Consider the following 17239-nt stretch of genomic DNA (forward strand, 5'->3'; position numbering starts at 1 on the left):
ATGGTATTCTAGAGCCACACGGGGTCGTAGTTGCACGGGGTCTGAGTGTAACTTAGCCAAGAGTGTTGTCTATGAAGCAGACTATCTGCATAAAAACACTTGGAACACCTTTGCAACCACTGTTTGGTCACGTGAGTTTGGCACAGGAAAGCACCATTCATATTCTTATCTACAAATAAAAAATTGTAGTTCCTTATGCAGTTTAATATTTTTTGTTGACAGTCACAGATAAGCAACATCATTTACTGATTTATTGACTGGTTTCTGTATTGTGAGACATCTTGTCTACATATTGTTCAGCTTCGACAGCTAATCTACACATGCCAAGTGTCCTGCATTTCAGGTAAGAGTGAACAACTGCCAGTGGCTTTCTCTCTAATTTTCTTTTTTTGTTGCTGTGGTCTAGACTAGACCGTTATGTTATGAAACCATGTTAACCACAGAATGTTTGCAGATATAGATGCCTTAGGGGTGATGGGTGAAGACTTTGGCTTTGAAGACTTAAACAACAGCAATTGTGTAACAAATTACCACTATAGAACACACTTTACTGTGTCTAATGTTTTGTACAAAAGCTAGCAGATCTTTAAAATGAAAAATGTAACCTAAATTATTTTAATAATCTTTTTTTTACCTTTTATGCTTTGATTTTGAATCTGCACAAAAAACACGGAGTTTAATTGGACACTCTGCCATTTAAGACAAAACGAAATTTAAATCCCTGTGTTTGCATTCTGGTCTGACATGCCCACCTGGTATTACATAACAAACACAGGGATGGAACACATGGTGGGCCCTCCACGGTCTCCCGTAACACTAGCTGTCCCACGAGCTCGAGGCCTCATAGTTCATTTGCATTCGCCATAGTTTTCTCTCAGGCATTGCACTCGAATGTATCCCAGTGGTCTCTTCCATTCTCATGCTAATGAGCAGAAAGAAAGTAGCCTTTGCTGTTCTGTCATTTTATCACGTGGGATATCTGTGCCTGTGTAATCTGCATCTGATCAGTTTACAGCAGCGCTTGTAACGGATGTGTTCTGTAGGCCTATATGTTTTGATAATGTGTAAACTTACTGGGAAAAGACCCTATATCAGGGTTACATAACCTGCATTGCACATTTCTGTAAAATGAATGGTTTATGATTAATGCATAGGTTTGCAGATCTTGTGTAACTAACAAAGACGAATAAACACCGTATTTCTTCAATGTGTAGAGCGTTATTGTAAAGTTTTGTGAATAAAGATTAGTCTGCTGGTATCCATCCACAATTATAGAATTTTTCGGTTGGGTTTGGTTATTGTATTAAAGAGATTGCTCACCTTCAAAATGAAAATTCCGTCATCATTTACTCACCCTGTTGTCATTTTAAACCTGTGTGATTTCTTTCTTCTGCAAAACGCAAAAGAAGATATTTTGAAGAATGTTCTATTGTATGGACACAAAAACAATGCAAGGTAATGGGGACCAACATTTTTCAAAATATCTTCTTTTGTGTTCTGCAGAAGAAAGTCATACAGATTTGAAATGACAAGAGGGCGTGTGAATAACGACAGAATTTTCATTTTGAAGGTTCAACTCATTGCTTTAAGTTGAATATTTTCTGTTGCATTAACTACTTAAAAATGTGGTGAAGGTTGTGATTCTGGATTGCAGCAAGCCATGTTTTGGTTATAATCTATAAATAAACACAATGCATGGGACTTGGAACACATCTAAGGGCTCATTTTCTTAATTGTGATGGATCAAACTGAACCGACTGACCTCTCATTCGTGATTCATACACTCAAAGAAAGAGTAAATGAAGATATTCTTCTGTCCTTAGAATTGGGAGACACACTGTCTGAGGATAAATGGTGCTTCTCTTAGTGCCCTGCTTTCCTTGGAGACCGAAACACTATCTTTGTGAATGGCACATCCTTTGGCTATCAGATTTTGCATCTTTGTCCCCATGCAGTCTCCTTACCTTATCCAGGGGCCCATCTTGATCTATACATTCCCATTTGTACATTTCATCGCAAGAATCTTGGTCTTTGTGTGCTTTCTCTCCTGTGTGATGTTGTGGGGATTTGGTACCGTGTGTCGGTTCACGGGTGATGACTTCGCTATATTGCTTTCCCACTGAGAATCATTATCAGCTTGACTCATGTGGTTCCTGAAAGACCTTGCATTGTAACTTTGAGAAACAGGTTGGGGATTGTCCATGCCATGATGCTTCACCACTGCTTTCACATTTGCCTGTATTGCAGAAGACATGGAATCTATCCGGAAATTACATTCTTGAAATTTGGAACCTTGTAATCTAAACAATGCTGATTACTGTCCTTTTAACTTTTGGAAATGACTTGGGTCTCTTTTGGCTAAGGTGAATGAGACCAACCTTAATGACTCTGTGCCTTTATAAGAGGCAGTCTGGCACAGATCAGGACGGCAATCCAGCGATCAGCATGGCTGCCTGGCAGAGACAGCGAGGTATTACATAACTTTTAAATAGAAAGCTCATTTTGAAACATCCCAACAAGATCTTCCTTCCTGAAATCTCTGAGCAAAACTTTACATCCAAGAATGAAAACACAACCTCTGGTGCTGTTTTTTAATCATACTGTATAAGTAACGGGAGCATTGGCTGCCAGTTTTAACGTTAGTTTTGCAAGGCTGAAAAGAAAACGTATTAAAAGAAATAAGCATGTTGTCAAACGCTGAGAAAATGGTCCTCCCCTTGAGACACCAGTCATTTAAAAGTCAATGTCTGGCAAGCACAGAGAGCTTTTGTGCTGTCCTTTACAATGCTATCACCGAGAAGGCCTCACCAGACTGGCTGACCAAAAAACCGAGGGGGGTTAGCGTCTACCTGTGGATCTATAAAGCAGCTCTTGTGCTGACTTAAAAGAACTTCTTAGGATTTTCACCATTTACCTGCAGAAGAACCATAAAGCAACCATGCAATCCCTCTGCTAAAAACATGAACTAAACCCTTCTCCAGGAACTCGAACTGGTAATGTCTAAACATTCATTCTGATTCAATTGATATGACATTGCTGACTTTAAAATAATGAATAAATCATTAAATAAATTATTATTTGTAGATCCAAGACAATCGAGACCATGTGTGAACAGGCCATGCATAAATAAGGCTTTAGTGCAAATGCAATACATAACTGATTGGCTATTTTAAGTAAATGTTTAACATTCTTTCTGTTCAGTGCAATAGAATGGCAGCTGTTGGTTTTCTCTTCATTCTTCTACCTATGGCGTGGGCTTGTGCACCTCAAAAAGCAGGTAAACATTCCTCTCATCGTGGGTGATAGGGCTGTGTATTTGGGTTTGGCTTGAGGATAATCCAACCGATTTGTTATCCGTTTCAGATTATGTGATGGTGTCATGTTTTCCCAATGCCATCATTGCAAACGTGCCAGAGTGTCCGTACGGATGGGAAATCGGCCAGCTGTCTCTTGGCGGCGTGTGCTATACTGGAATTAACACTCCGGGTTTTTATCGTTTCACTATACCAGACCTCACACCAAAGAATAATTCTTACTGTGGCACCATCTCTGAGGTGAGACGCTTATTTGTTTGATTTCATACTATGACCCCAATTTAACAGTATCTCCACATTTCTAAACATCTAAACATTTTCTGTTTCAATCTTTCTATTAGTATGTAGGAGGCAAAGACCCACGGTACACCTTTTACAACTCAATAGTATCCAACGATTCATCCCTCACCGTCCGGAACCAGCCCGTGAACTACACCTTCAGTTGCACCTACAAAGCGGCTTATCTGGTCAACAATGCCGTGTTCAGCCAAAGGTAGACCCTTGTTACGCTGACGGCATATTGTGTAGGAGTAGATCATGTGAACGTGCATTCTGACCGTTGACTTGCAGCGTCTTTACTAAACCCTCTGCTTCTTCCAGAGTGGCAACAGTTTATGTCAACAATGGAAGTTTAGGGTCATTTAAGTCTCAGTTGTCTATGAACGTGTTCACAGTGAGTACCACAGCTTTGCTTCATAATGTCTGTTGAAGGCTTCAGTGAGTGTACAAAAGTGACCATGAACATTTGGCGGTTTAAAAAGTGAACATTTGATGGGGTTTTTTGTAGTGCACTACATTATTTTCATTCAGCGATTTCTTTTCATAAGTTTGGACACACTTGAATGGATTTATATGCTTTTTCAAAATGAAATAGGACAAGCATGAATAGATTGTATTATTGCAATTTTCTCAATACAAGGTTGTCAGGTAATATGCGCAATTTATGTTGAATTTACCATTGGATGGACATAAGTAATGTAAACTATTTGTCTGCAAGATTGTAATAGAAAGTTGATGAAAAATATGATATAAAATCGAAATATTCTTTATAAAAAATAAAAATGAGTTACTTTTAATTATTTTAAAGGTATAGTTCACCCCAAATTAAACATTTTGTCAATATTTATTTACCCTCATGTCATTCCAAACAAGTATGACTTTATTTCTTCTGTGGAACATGAAAGAACATACTTGAGAAATTGGATTTTGTCTGTGAAATGAAAGTCAGTGGGGGCCAATGTTGTTCAGTTATCAAAATTCTCGAACATATCTTTTGTGTTCTGCAGAATCAAAAAATAATCATACAGGTTTGGAATTGTATGAGGGTAAGTAAACATTGAAAGAAATTTCATTTTCCCTTTAAATTGTAGGTGTGTCCAAACTTGTAGCTGCAATAGGAGCTGCAGTTAACTTTGGATTCATCTTTGTGTGTTTAGAACTCAAAGTTCCTGTATGCAAAAGACGCGCCGTATATAATCGACACATCAGAGATCGGATCTGAGGTATTCATTGGCATTGAAGCCAAAGGACTGAGTAACAGGTGAATCTCTCAAAAGAAACAAATTGAGATTTTATAAATACGCAGATTCGCACAGCCAATGCAAAAGACTCTCTTTATTGTTAATAGGTTCAAAGTAGTGATAACAAATTGCTGGGCAACACCAACACCTTATTCAACAGACAGGAAAAGATGGACTTTAATTCTGAACAGGTACCTTACAGACGTCGTCTTCAATTTGTTTTAAAAGAGAACAGTCAGAATGTGATTCAATACTGCTCAGTATATTTGTTCTGTTTGTATATCTGTTTCACAGTTGCTCTTTAGACAACACAGTCACCATATTTGAAAATGCCAAAGACAGCAGGTCCATTTTCAAGTTTAACTCGTTCCGCTTCCAGCGGCTGGAGAAAGTGTCCACCGTGTGGCTACACTGTGAGGTGCAAGTGTGCGATGGAGAAAAGCTGTTCTGTCAGCCGGTAAGTATCAATGTAATATTGCTGTTTTAAATACATTTCTGGCCACCACTGAGACTCTTTTCAACTCGATCCAAGACTCCATGCACATCGAGAAGTACAGAATTCGAATCTGATCCAAATGGGGGCATCTTGACTACAGAGTTTCAAGTCAGAGGTATTTAGTATTTTGACCTCTGTGTGATGCAAGATGTCTAATTTACATTTGTGTAAATCTTGATGACTCACATTAAGTCTGAATGTTTACAGCACAACACTCCGCGAGTTACATGAATTTTGCAGGTTAGTCTTTACTGTAAATGTCTTAATGCTGTATAATTGTCATATACTGATAGATCACTGTACGAGCCACAACTTTATAGCTGATAATAAGATATTTATTTGTGTTAAAACATGTTTCCTTATTAGTTTTATCTATTTAAAGTGACTTCTGTTTTGTGGTACTTAAGTTTCGTTTTCTAACTCCTCTGTTTTTCAGGCCCACTTGTGTGTCTGCTGTCCATACTTCTATTAAATGAGTTTTTAGGGTACTTCAGTTTGTAATGGGGCCAAATGCGTGTCACTTCCAAATGCAATGAAACATACCTTTGCACTTATATAATTACATAAAAATACCTAAATATAGACACGCATACACCCGCACACAGCATCTATACTGTACGTGTGTCTCAGGGAGTGTATCGACACATGCCTTCACTCACTTTTTTACCGTTTCTACTTGTGTTTAGTGTTCCTTACGTGAATGTTGGTACTGTAGATCAAGAAAATAATCTCTAAAGCATTTACTATAAATTGTTAAATTTTAGCTTAAAGGGACAGTTCACCTAAAACGAAAATTCTGTCATTATTTACCTCGATTTGTTGCAAATCTGTATAAATTTCTTCGTTCTGATGAACACAGAGAAAGATATTTGGAAGAATGATTGTAACCAAACAGTTCTTGGCCACCATTGACTACCATAGTAGGAAAAATACAATAGTAGTCAATAGTGCCCAGAACTGTTTGCTGTCATACATTCTTCAAAATATCTTCTTTTGTGTTCAAAAGAACAAATAAATCTATAAAGCAATTTTTCCTACTATGGTAGTCAATAGTGACCAAGAACTGTTTGGTTTCGAGCATTCTTCCAAATATCTTTCTCTGTGTTTATCAGAGCAAAGAAATGTATACAGATTTGGAACAACTCGAGCGTGAGTAAATGATGACAGAATTTTCATTTTTGGGTGAACTGTTCTTTTGACAGGAACACTTATTCTTGTTTTAATTTTGATTTATATGTGTAAACATGTTTTGAAATATTTTCAGTAATTAAATACTTTTTAAAGACTAAGTCTTGACCTTGTTGTAATTCTTGGACCTGCTTATCTGATATCCAAATACATATAAATTGGGGTGAGACTAAATTTCAGGTACAGTAAGCGTGTGCTTTTCCGACATTTTAGCAACCCCCGTGCTCCTCTGGATTGTTCTTCTCTCTTTATTCTCTGCATCCCTTGTTGAGGCTACTTTGGTTTTCTCCTGTTTGGACGTAATAGGACAAGACTGTCCACATACAGCATGTCAGGTCTCATTATAGGATTGTTGTTTCTGAATAAGGGTGCAACAAGCATAAAATGACCAATGATGATTTTAAGTGGCTAAATACTTACATTTGATGCTGACTTAGTACTTGTATCGCATTCCTGGTCAGAAGTAGGAAACTCACATCCTGTTTTGTTTTTCAACCAGAAAGTCTTCTGAGTTCCTTTTCCCTAAAAAACGCAGATACGTTTAGCAGCACAGACTTTGCATTACAATATCTTTGTTTGTGTAGTTATGGGCCCCAAATAATATTTGGATATGTTGTACAATTACATCATACTTAAAATGTATACATGTGATTGCATTACATATAACAAAGTATCAAATTTTGCAGCTGTGATTTCTCATGACAAACATTTGTGAGTTATTTTGCAGAAAGTATTTTTATATTTCTTTGAAAGAGATTCTATGTTATACAATGCAAAGGCCTAAGTGTCTAAATCCTTTTAGGGGCCACTATAAAACAAACAAAAAAGTAGCATTGGTTAAACCTTGATTTCGATATCGCCTCTCTCTTCCAGTTCAAAGTTTCCAGTTTTAAGGAGAATATCGGCAGTGCTTTGAGAGATGTGGATTTTCAGTGCTAAAAAAACATTTGAGTAAAAATCAAATTTTTTTGATGGTTTTGTTGTAGATATAGTCAACCGACTACTGAAATAAAAAATAAAAAACATCCTTACGAAGACTGTTGCTTTCCATTCTGGAAGCTGTGTTCACTGTATCCCCAAACAAACAGTACCGGGGCATCGTACTACCCACAACTCCAGCAACCACTGGACCTGAAAAGAACAGAAAATTACTACCTTTTGTACAAATCCCTATACAGTATATAAGCCTATAATATATACTTGCGTACCAGAATTGATCCCAATCCGTAGGGCCAGTTTCTCAGTAGGCAAATGCCTGATTCTGAACCTTTGTATGGCAGAGAGGAAGTGGAGGGCCATAGTAGAGATCTCATCAGCGTGGGTATTATTAGGGATAGGCAGCCCACCGGCTACCATATATGCATCCCCTATCGTCTCCACCTACCAGAAAAATATCAATTCAAAATGTGAAAAAAGTGATATATAAAAGTGAAAAATCTTATATTTTTAATGTTCATTCAATCACTGTGCCATATTTTACATTTTACTGCAAACCTTCCCATGCTGTGTATTTAAAGTGGCCGTTCACCCCAAAATACAAATTCTGTCATCATTTACTTACCCTCACGTCATTCCCAACCTTTTTTTTTACTGCACAACACAAAAGAAGCCATTTTAAAGAACGCTGGTATGCAAACAACACTGGCCCCCATTGACATCCATTGTATGGACACAAAACCAACGAGTCATTTCTCAATATATCTTCTTTTGTGTTCCACAAAAGAAAGAGTCATATACAGGTTTGGATTGACATGAGGATGAATGAATGATGACAGAATGTTTATTTTTGGGTGTACAACCCCCCTAAACCCCAATTTTTATTGACATCCACCACACAATGGTCAATGTTGCTTCGTGTACCTTATAGACATCATACAGCTGGATGATCTCATCAAACAGGCTATAGAGGTCATTGAGCAGTGTGACCACCTCCAGAGCTGAGCTGATGGAGCACATGGTGGTAAATCCCACAATGTCAGAGAAAAAGATGGACACCATGTCATAACTTTTAGGCTCCACTGATTTTCCGGCCATTAGCTGCTCTGCAATATATCTGTAAGAACATGTTAGTCATTATTATGTATCCAATGCATAAAGTTTCCATCTTCCAAATACCATTATACCATTATATTGTTGATATTAGATTTATATTGATGCAATGTAAAATTTACTAATCAATAAATAAAACCGAAGTTAAAAACTTGTTTGAAAATGTTTTATACTGGCTAAAAATAACAGTACTATCGTGATGATTCAACCAGTGTTTGTTTACCTGGGCAGCATGCTAGAGAGAAGTTTATCAGCTCTGCTTTTTTCTGCCGTGAGCTGATTGGTTCTCTGCTCCACTACCTCTTCTAGATGATTGGCATATTTCTCGAGTTTGCTAACCATGTTGTCCAGGATGTTGGCATGACTGGAACATAAATAAAACAATCCAATGTAAATGAAAGTGCAATGCATTTATGAGTATTAAGATCACCGGACACAGATAGGAAACTTTTTGCCTTGAGTTTATACCTTTCAGGGATGGCCTTACGCAGGCTTCTTTTGATATTGGTAAACGGGGGTCTGTGTTCTGGGTTCTCACTCCAGCAGGCCTTTAGCAGAGGGATCAGGCGTTCATCACAGATATCAGCAGACAGGGTGGGTCTGAGGGGCTCCTCGGACATAGGGGTCCTTAACTGCTTGATAATCTCTATTGAATATAATACAGTCAGTTAAATAATAATCGCAGTTAAAATGTGTAAAACTAGAAATTTTACAGCTTCTGGGTTTCCGATATTGTTGCCAATATTGATATACAGTGGGATTCAAGTTCTTTGACACTGTGGGACTCAAAATTTTATTTAAATCTGGATATACAGTATATAGAAAGTTTTATTAAAAAATACATTTTAAGCAACATACTAAGAAAATTCTGAGAGTTGAATTAAATTGCTTTGTTGGCAATGTAATTTGTAAATATTAAATTTGAAAAATGCTAAATAGAAGCATTCCTTTGTTGGCCCCACTGTATGTCAATAGAACAGCCAAGACATTAGACAGATACAAGTCTTACCTTTTGGTTCCAGATGAATGTCGTGGTACGGGGTCACCTCTGTACTATACATTAGCTCTCGCATTATTATTGCAAAGCTATAGACGTCTCCTTTCTGCGTGCCATTGAATGGGTAATAAACCTCTCTCAAAAACTCTGGCGCAGTCCAGTACATCTCTTCATATTTTGGATTATCAAGCGGGAGTAATCTGTATTTAGTTCCATGTTTTAATTCCCACAGACCAAAGCCGGACAGCTTGATCTGCAATCTGCTGTCCACCAGACACGTACTGGGCTTCAGATTTCCATGAGACTTTAGGCTGCTTTTGTGTATGTACTCCATACCCTGCAGAAGACACATCACAAATAATCCTTTACAGTGTTAAAGCTGTGCCCAAACCATTTATAAATATATATATAGGTAAAATGATAATTTTGTTTCATTCTGTGATGTGCTAACAATGTTTCTATTAAATTACAAACATTTTTTTTTTATTTGCATTTATTCGCAGAAAATAAAAACAGGAAAAGCAGTCAAAATAACAAAAATGATGCAGTGTTTTTTGCAGACCTGCAATACTACAAATAAAACCTTTTTAACATAATATTAATGTTTTAAGAAGATTTCAAAAGATTTTTAAGACAGCTTTTATGCATCTTTACATAGCTGTTGGGTGACTTTCACTCCTGATGTTAACTTGTGTCGAATTCAGGGCTGGATTGGTAATCGGGCATACCGGGCATTTTCCCGGTGGGCCGATGTACTTTTTGGGCCGAAACGGAAGCAAGAGTCTGGAGAGACGGACGGAGTAGAAGCGTGAAACGCGAATGCAATTGCGAATCGGGGGGTGGGCGAATCCACTCAACCAAGCCACCGCCCCCCATGCCCCCCCCCCCCCCCCCGTCGACACGAATGGTGGAGGGCCGAAGCTGGTCAAAAATGCCAGGGCCGATTTAACATCCCAGTCCAGCACTGGTCAAATTCAAAAGATACTGGAAAGGAATGAGTTCAATACATGTAGAAATACTGATTTAAAAAATTGTTCTTTTAATTCGTTCTAGAGCTGGATGTATAACATATTCTGTGAAAGTGGACAGCGTTACAATAAAACAACATACTCACATTAACAATATCATAGGCAAAGGATATTTTGAACATAGAGTCCAGTTCAATCTCGCTGTTCCCAAGAACATCCTGATGTTTTTAAATAAGAAAAACAGACATGGTGAGGAACTGATCATAGACTTACAAAAGAACATATCATTACCTTATGACATATGCATTTATTCAAAGCGACTAACAATACGTGCATTCAAGCTACAGAGTAAATTTAGCTCTTGGCTTTGCTAGAGCAGCGCCATGCTTTACCCATTAAGCTCAGTTTCCCATTTCATTTAGGTTTCAGAAATGATCCCAATGAAATAATCCTAAATAAATTATAAATAATTATTTACCGTCAGACTTCCTTTCTTGCAGTACTGCATAACAATACAGATGTTTGGTGGCTCAATACACACACCGAAGAACTGGAACAGGTTCTCATGTTTCAATTCTCTTAACTGCGGAATAAATAAACTGATGCTTCTAAATCTTTGACGTAATGTGGAAATCTCCAAAAGGTGATTGCCACACGGATACACACTTAATACTTACCATGTTAAACTCTGCAATAACAGACGGTTTCTTGATGTTGGTGAGGATTTGATTTTTCAAATATTTTATGCCCACCTCGTTCCCCTGCACCACCAGCACACAGACCAAATTTAATACAGTCATTCATGACTTGTGCAGTGTGATCTTTCAGTATATGTTTTTGAAAGTTAATACATTAACATGTGATGTACAGTACCTGAAAGAGGCCGATAGTGGTGTAGATGGCTTCTTTTCCACTTCCTTTGACACTGCAACTTTTTGAGGAGAGGATGGACTGAGATCCTCCACTGCCACATTTGCTTGGTGTCGTGCTAACAGACAGTGTTTGCGTTTCCTGTTAAACAAGTTGAAGTTTATTTCTCTAGGGCTTTTCACGGTTTTTCATTATTGCAGACGCAGTATGTGTCTGGGGGGTATAATGTGGATGTGTGTCTTCGTACTTTGGGCTCTCTGAGGATGGTTATTTCGCTGTAGTCGATGAGCCACCAGTTGGATTCTTCCAGGCGGGTTTGTAGGTGGACTTTCTGTAAGGTCAGCAGAGTGACCAAGGCTACTGCCAGCACTCCAAACACAGGCAGAACCACCAACAGTACTACAAGAGGTATCTCTAGAGTCACAAAACACAGGGATAATAGTTTCAGAATGTGAAATGACTGTTTATATGGATCATATAAATGCCGTTCGTATGCACCGTGAATGACCCTAGTCACAATTTTGCACCTTGTTACATTTTTGTCATGTCATCTATTGTCTAATTGTCTAGTACATATAATTTTTAGTAAAATGTTTTGCTATTTTTGTATATGATGATAGCCTATTCTGTCTTGTCTATAGTCTGTTGGGAAGCATTCATATTGTATGTTGTACACATAAAAAACTAACTTTGGACATAGAACCTTTAAAAATATAGTATAATTATGTACCATAGATTTGAAAATTACCATTTTTTAACCATTCACAGTGTTCATTATTAAAACCACAGGCTGGATTATCTGGTGGAGGTTTTCCAATTGGCCAGACGAGATTTGAAAACCTTGATGTGGGTCTGCAAAACAAAATACACTTAATATATAATACATATAATATACAGTATAATTTTAGCGTTAAACTATCTGTATCAGTAACGCTAACGTATGTAATATTTTACTTGATCATTTTTGTATGACTGTCAAAGTCTAAAATAGCGACAAATTTGATGAAATCTTCAGTTTTCTGCAGGTCATATACTGAATAGTCCAGGTTCCTTTCTCCATATTCATCAAAGTGAACCAGACCAGAAGCCCCTGTTGAAAAAAGTCATTTTTCTTATTCATTATTTTTTCTATTAATATAGTTTAGCAAAATGTGTTCAAACCTGCATACCATAGAACCTGATGCTGGTCCTATCTCTGAGTTTCTGGAGAATCTCTCGTCCGTGCCGGATATCTTTACCAGTTTTTAAAGCCTCTTTTAAACCCATAGCATACAACAGCACTGAGTCGTGTAAATAAGCTGCGTAGGAGCTTACCTAAAAATCAAATAGTACTATATATGACAAATGACGAGCTTCGATGAAATCAATAAACAATGTTTTTTTTGGTAAACAATGCTGACCTCTTTTTCTGAGGACAGGTTACTGAAAAATGGGGCTCCTTTCAACCTCTCATAAGCCTGCTCGAAGAAGTCATAATAGTCATAGCCATCATAGGACTTCTGAGCGACTACAAACACCATGTCAAAGGCATCCAGCATTGTTTGATTTGTTTGATCCATATCAGATTTCCACAGATTATCCTAAACAGTGATAAAAAGAACGAAGTTAATAAATATTAATAAATGTGAACTAAATGCAGGCAAACTCTTATGGTCAAAGTATAAGCTAATTCAGCACATTTGATCAGTATTATAATATAATATAATATAGGCCCAGTTTCACAAGACTTAGCTTAAGCCCGGACTGTCTTTGTTAAAATATTTAAGTCTTAGTTAAAATAGGATATTTAAGTTGCTTTTATAAAAATACCTTAAAAAACATTACTATGCATTTTGAGACAAAACAATGGCACTGATATATTTTAAGTTATGCCAGGGCAAGTTATTTTTAGTTAAGACAACTCAGACATTCATTTTAGTCTGGGTCTAGCCTTAAGCCTTGTCTGTGAAACCGGGCAAAAATATAATATGTAATAACATAACATCTGTTATTAATATAATAATACTAATATAAATGTAATATAATCATAAAATCACATAATTAAAAGACTGTTTGTAAAAAGGAATTATGTATTTGTTTTAGAACAATATGCTGTAGCATGAATATAGTAAATATAGCATGACCTCTCATACTGTACCTCATTGCTTGTAAAGTTATTTCTGTACCTTAAAAATAGTTTTTACAACATAACACACATATTATGAACATTCTTTTTTTTTCAGTACCATCATTCAGCTTAAAGAAATTGTCCCTGACAAACCAAATAAATAAGTAAACCCAATTAAATTTAAAGATAATATGGTCTATGCATACATTGCTACACATCAGTCTTAATTTATTTGTATTCAAATAAAGTGGGGTTATAAGTTTAAATAGACCTGGCTCTTAAATGTCATATTGCCTTCTTGAGAAGTGAATATTTGCATATTTCTAATAGTTGCGTCTCTTTATTATCCTTAAGATGGATCTCAACAAGATACAGTTACAGTTGGAAAGGGGTCTTATATGCAAGATGTTGAAAAAAGACGTGCAGAACTTGGAGGATTTTTTTGAAGATCGGTGGGCAATGGATCAGCTGAAGGTCTATGAATTTATGACCCCAACTTTATACATCTACAAAATTTTAAGTTTGCTTTATAACAAGTAAGAAAACCTATTTGGCATTGTTTATTGTAAATATTTCTATATTGTTTAAGTGTGTCACCTGCCTTTTTTGTTTGATAACCAGTTACTCACCACTTTGGCACTGACCTCAAACTGTTGAACAAGTAGGAAAACATAATCTCCATTCATCAGCCCCTGTCTCTGAGCTTCTAACATCAGAGAAGTGGAGTCTCCAGCATTAGCCAGCACAACTACCACTGTAACACATACATGTAAAGACACACACGACCATGTCAAACACAATCGACAACAATGCAAGATAATAGTTTATAACTCAGTTTCTTAGATCAATCAATGGCTTAATAAGCAACAGACCACGAGAGAACAAGGACAAGATTCATTTGTGATTTTGCAGCTGTGGTGACAGACGTGAAAACTCCATCCAGATATTAAAAGAACAGTAAGATAAGGAGCATTAATGGCTCACCTCTCGCTACCTTTGAAATCTGTTGTAAGTTTCTACGTGCCAGTTCTGGGTCACTGGTGTCAAACTTAATAGCAGCTGTCACGGTTACTTTAGCTCTGAGCTGCTGTTCCACGTTCTTCCAAAGAGCATCAACATTGTCCCACGTGTTTGTGTCCATGCCCCCTCCGATCATGCCAACGTACTTCCAAAGAAAGAATTCCAGTGTTTTAACCAGGATTTCTCCGACCCTTTTAAGTGGTGGTACTATTTTTATGTAGGTGTCGTACACCTGAATATTATCCATTTTCTGTGTCTGGCCAACAAAGCCGAACATTGGAATGTTCCATGTGGATGCTATGAGACCAGTGACCTATGTTGAGATATGAGAAGAAAACGGCATTATTCTTCCTTCTTAAAATGCTTTCATGTAATGTATTTCTATGGCCATTTTGAGTCGTTGGAGCTTTATAGAAAATCCATATAGGCCTACCTACAAAGTGACTGATAAAAATGTATAAAAATTACTTAAACAATGAATCGCTGATGAGAACTCTTGCTACAAGTCATTAAAAAAATCCAGAAACGTATTTTAACTTCGGAATGAATTTAATGGTCTCATTGTTTCCAATGTGTCTCCAGTGTCTCCTCACTATATTAAATATGCACATTTAAATAAAAAATGAGCATATTATTAATTCTACTAGAATTTTATTGAGCTTTTCCTAATGCACGACAATTCCAAATAGCTTTACAAAAACATACAAAAACTTTACAGTACATAAGTTTCTGTATTAAAAAGTATAAAAACAAAGTTACCTCAGCCTCCTCAGGACATGGGGGTCCAAACAGCGCCGTCACATTTTGGTTCATAACTTGTTCGATGAAAAAACGGAGCGAAGTCTTTGCATTACAATCTGTATCCACGTACACAAAATTAAAGGTGAAATTTCCACTCAGAGCTGGATTTGAGTTGATCTTGTCTATGGCTATCTGCATGGCAGAACCCAACCTAAGCAAACTGAATGGGTAGGAAAAGTTCTGTGGAGCTTGGAGTCCAACAGTGATCTTGAAATGGCTCGGTTTGTTGCAAATAACTACGTTTGTAAGAGCAGAAAAAGAAACATAGATCAGCACCCACCATCGTGTTGGTCCACGTGTCTCTAAGTGTAGTTCTCCTGTCATTCTACCTGCACGAAACACACACTGATCGGCTTTCAGACATACAGAGAGATTTAAATGGACTCTGCCTTCCCTAGGGAAATTAATTTTAATCAAAGGTTTGATCAAAGGAGAAAGAGCACTTAACACTATGGTTTCATCCAATTTTCACTTTTGTTAAGCATCTTGGCCATTTAAAATTTAGCTTCACTTGAACTTTACTTTTGCTAATAATTATTGATAATTATAAATTGAACAGCAAAAAAAGTTTTGACATTTTCATTTTTTTATGTTTTAAATTAAGAAATGACACCTGTCTAATGGTCAGTTTTATAATAAATTTGAAAAGAAAATCGTTTTATTTAAGATTTTTATAGAAACTTTTATTTCTATAGAAATGTATATATTTACATTGTCATTTATAAATATTAATACAAAAAATATTGAAATTTTGACCTCCTTTCGTTTCTAGTTATAAAAAAACTTTTTTTGTCAAAAATGTAAATTTATGTAACATGTATTTTAGATTATTCTGTTACATATTTACATATTAATGCAAAATATTATTTATAAATGTTACAGAATGTGATTCCCGCCTCTATAGCGAAGTGGGCATATGCTTGTTTTAAAAGAATTACATAAAGATTCATCGTTTCAAAACTTGCATAATATGATGTGTATGAAGTTGGCATGCATGATTTCTAGCTTCAGGCTTCAGAAAATGTTGATCAGTGAAAGTTTCAGGGTTTTTTAAAATTATTTAAACCAACCTCTGCTAGTGGAAATTCTTTAAATTGTTATACATGGTAACAAAATGGGTTAATGGGCTGTGTGTGACTTCAGTGTTTCACAGGTTCTTCCTGTAAAACGTAAGTCACGCTATGCATAGTCTCGCTCAGCCTCACACCCTCGGACCGGTGGCTAAACGTCTGGGCCCGTATTCTTAAAGCTTCTAAGAATCCTCTAAGAAAGCTCTTAATTTAGCTTAAAAACTTCTACGTAGGAGTCTTGGCTTAAAAACGATTCAAGACCAATCTGAGAGAAACTCTGAGCAAAGAAAAGACAAAAAACTTTTATTTTAGTGAGGAGGCGGGGCTGACCACGTTGCTATGTATGACACAGTCTTTTAAAGACTGTGATTGGTTGGTTGACCAAGAAGGAAAAAAGAGCGCTTTTAATAGGGTCATTAGTTTGAAATGGCACATGTATTTTTTCCTGTTTTACCGTACTCACGCACACGCTCACACACATGCACTATATACTGTATATATATACTGTATATATATTCTTTCTTTATTTTTTTATTTACCATGCTGTTAATGTCAACGTATTTGATAGAAAATGAACAGTGACACAGTAAGTTTCTGTAAGTGCTGTAATTGTTTGTGTGATCACTGGTTGTGACAGAACCAAATCATCTCTGCTGCAGAGCTGCTTTTCTCCAGTTGCTAAATATGTTGATGTAGTGATTTCTTCTATTTCTGGCGCTGTCTTGGAGAGGTTAGCGTGTCTCTAATAGGATCGGTCACAAACATCTAATGTGTTGCGTCTTATTAACTCACTGTCATTCAATTCAATGTCATTTTATTTTATAGCGCTTTTACAATTT

General features: G+C 36.7%; 2 protein-coding genes across 4 annotated transcripts; one reads left to right on the forward strand and one right to left on the reverse strand.

Moving 5' to 3' along the window:
- The first annotated feature begins 1525 nt into the window (after positions 1–1525).
- Positions 1526–6635, forward strand: tectb (tectorin beta). 3 transcript variants are annotated; one of them, XM_057357855.1, is made up of 11 exons: positions 1526–2993; positions 3202–3277; positions 3364–3554; positions 3656–3807; positions 3885–3987; positions 4751–4854; positions 4942–5025; positions 5129–5291; positions 5367–5445; positions 5538–5570; positions 5767–6635. In XM_057357855.1, the coding sequence occupies exons 2-11, from the start codon at positions 3211–3213 to the stop codon at positions 5829–5831; spliced, it is 1041 nt and encodes a 346-aa protein (XP_057213838.1). In that variant the 5' UTR covers positions 1526–2993; positions 3202–3210; the 3' UTR covers positions 5832–6635. The 3 variants fall into 3 exon arrangements, with proteins under 3 accessions (XP_057213838.1, XP_057213836.1, XP_057213837.1); XM_057357853.1 differs by having other exon boundaries at positions 1526–3277; XM_057357854.1 differs by having other exon boundaries at positions 1526–3277; positions 3915–3987.
- Position 6636: 1 nt separating this feature from the next.
- On the reverse strand, positions 6637–15809 carry gucy2g (guanylate cyclase 2g). The gene is made up of 21 exons (XM_057357850.1): positions 15289–15809; positions 14494–14842; positions 14139–14263; positions 12803–12982; positions 12572–12716; positions 12357–12492; positions 12151–12254; positions 11650–11816; positions 11406–11543; positions 11210–11293; positions 11011–11115; positions 10679–10750; positions 9577–9901; positions 9036–9213; positions 8791–8931; positions 8379–8571; positions 7727–7898; positions 7551–7649; positions 7362–7453; positions 6939–7040; positions 6637–6831 (listed from the first exon to the last, which is right to left on the reverse strand). Exons 1-21 carry the CDS (start codon positions 15652–15654, stop codon positions 6688–6690), a joined length of 3417 nt encoding a protein of 1138 aa, XP_057213833.1. The 5' UTR covers positions 15655–15809; the 3' UTR covers positions 6637–6687.
- Between the last annotated feature and the right edge of the window lie 1430 nt (positions 15810–17239).

Source organism: Triplophysa rosa, linkage group LG18, assembly GCF_024868665.1.
Source record: "Triplophysa rosa linkage group LG18, Trosa_1v2, whole genome shotgun sequence".
NCBI lineage: Eukaryota > Metazoa > Chordata > Actinopteri > Cypriniformes > Nemacheilidae > Triplophysa > Triplophysa rosa.

What these genes read in the sequence shown, in the direction of transcription:
- gucy2g (XM_057357850.1), bottom strand. Translation starts at nt 15,654, where the DNA reads ATGACAGGAGAACTACACTTAGAGACACGTGGACCAACACGATGGTGG. An exon ending in TTGAGGTCAGTGCCAAAGTG is followed by an intron (nt 12,983 to 14,138) that starts GTGAGTAACTGG and finishes ATCACTGTTTAG; the next exon opens with GATAATCTGTGGAAATCTGA. An exon ending in GCAAGAAAGGAAGTCTGACG is followed by an intron (nt 10,751 to 11,010) that starts GTAAATAATTAT and finishes TAAAAACATCAG; the next exon opens with GATGTTCTTGGGAACAGCGA.
- tectb (XM_057357853.1), top strand. Translation starts at nt 3,178, where the DNA reads ATGTTTAACATTCTTTCTGTTCAGTGCAATAGAATGGCAGCTGTTGGT. An exon ending in TTGTGCACCTCAAAAAGCAG is followed by an intron (nt 3,278 to 3,363) that starts GTAAACATTCCT and finishes TATCCGTTTCAG; the next exon opens with ATTATGTGATGGTGTCATGT. An exon ending in GCCAAAGGACTGAGTAACAG is followed by an intron (nt 4,855 to 4,941) that starts GTGAATCTCTCA and finishes TATTGTTAATAG; the next exon opens with GTTCAAAGTAGTGATAACAA.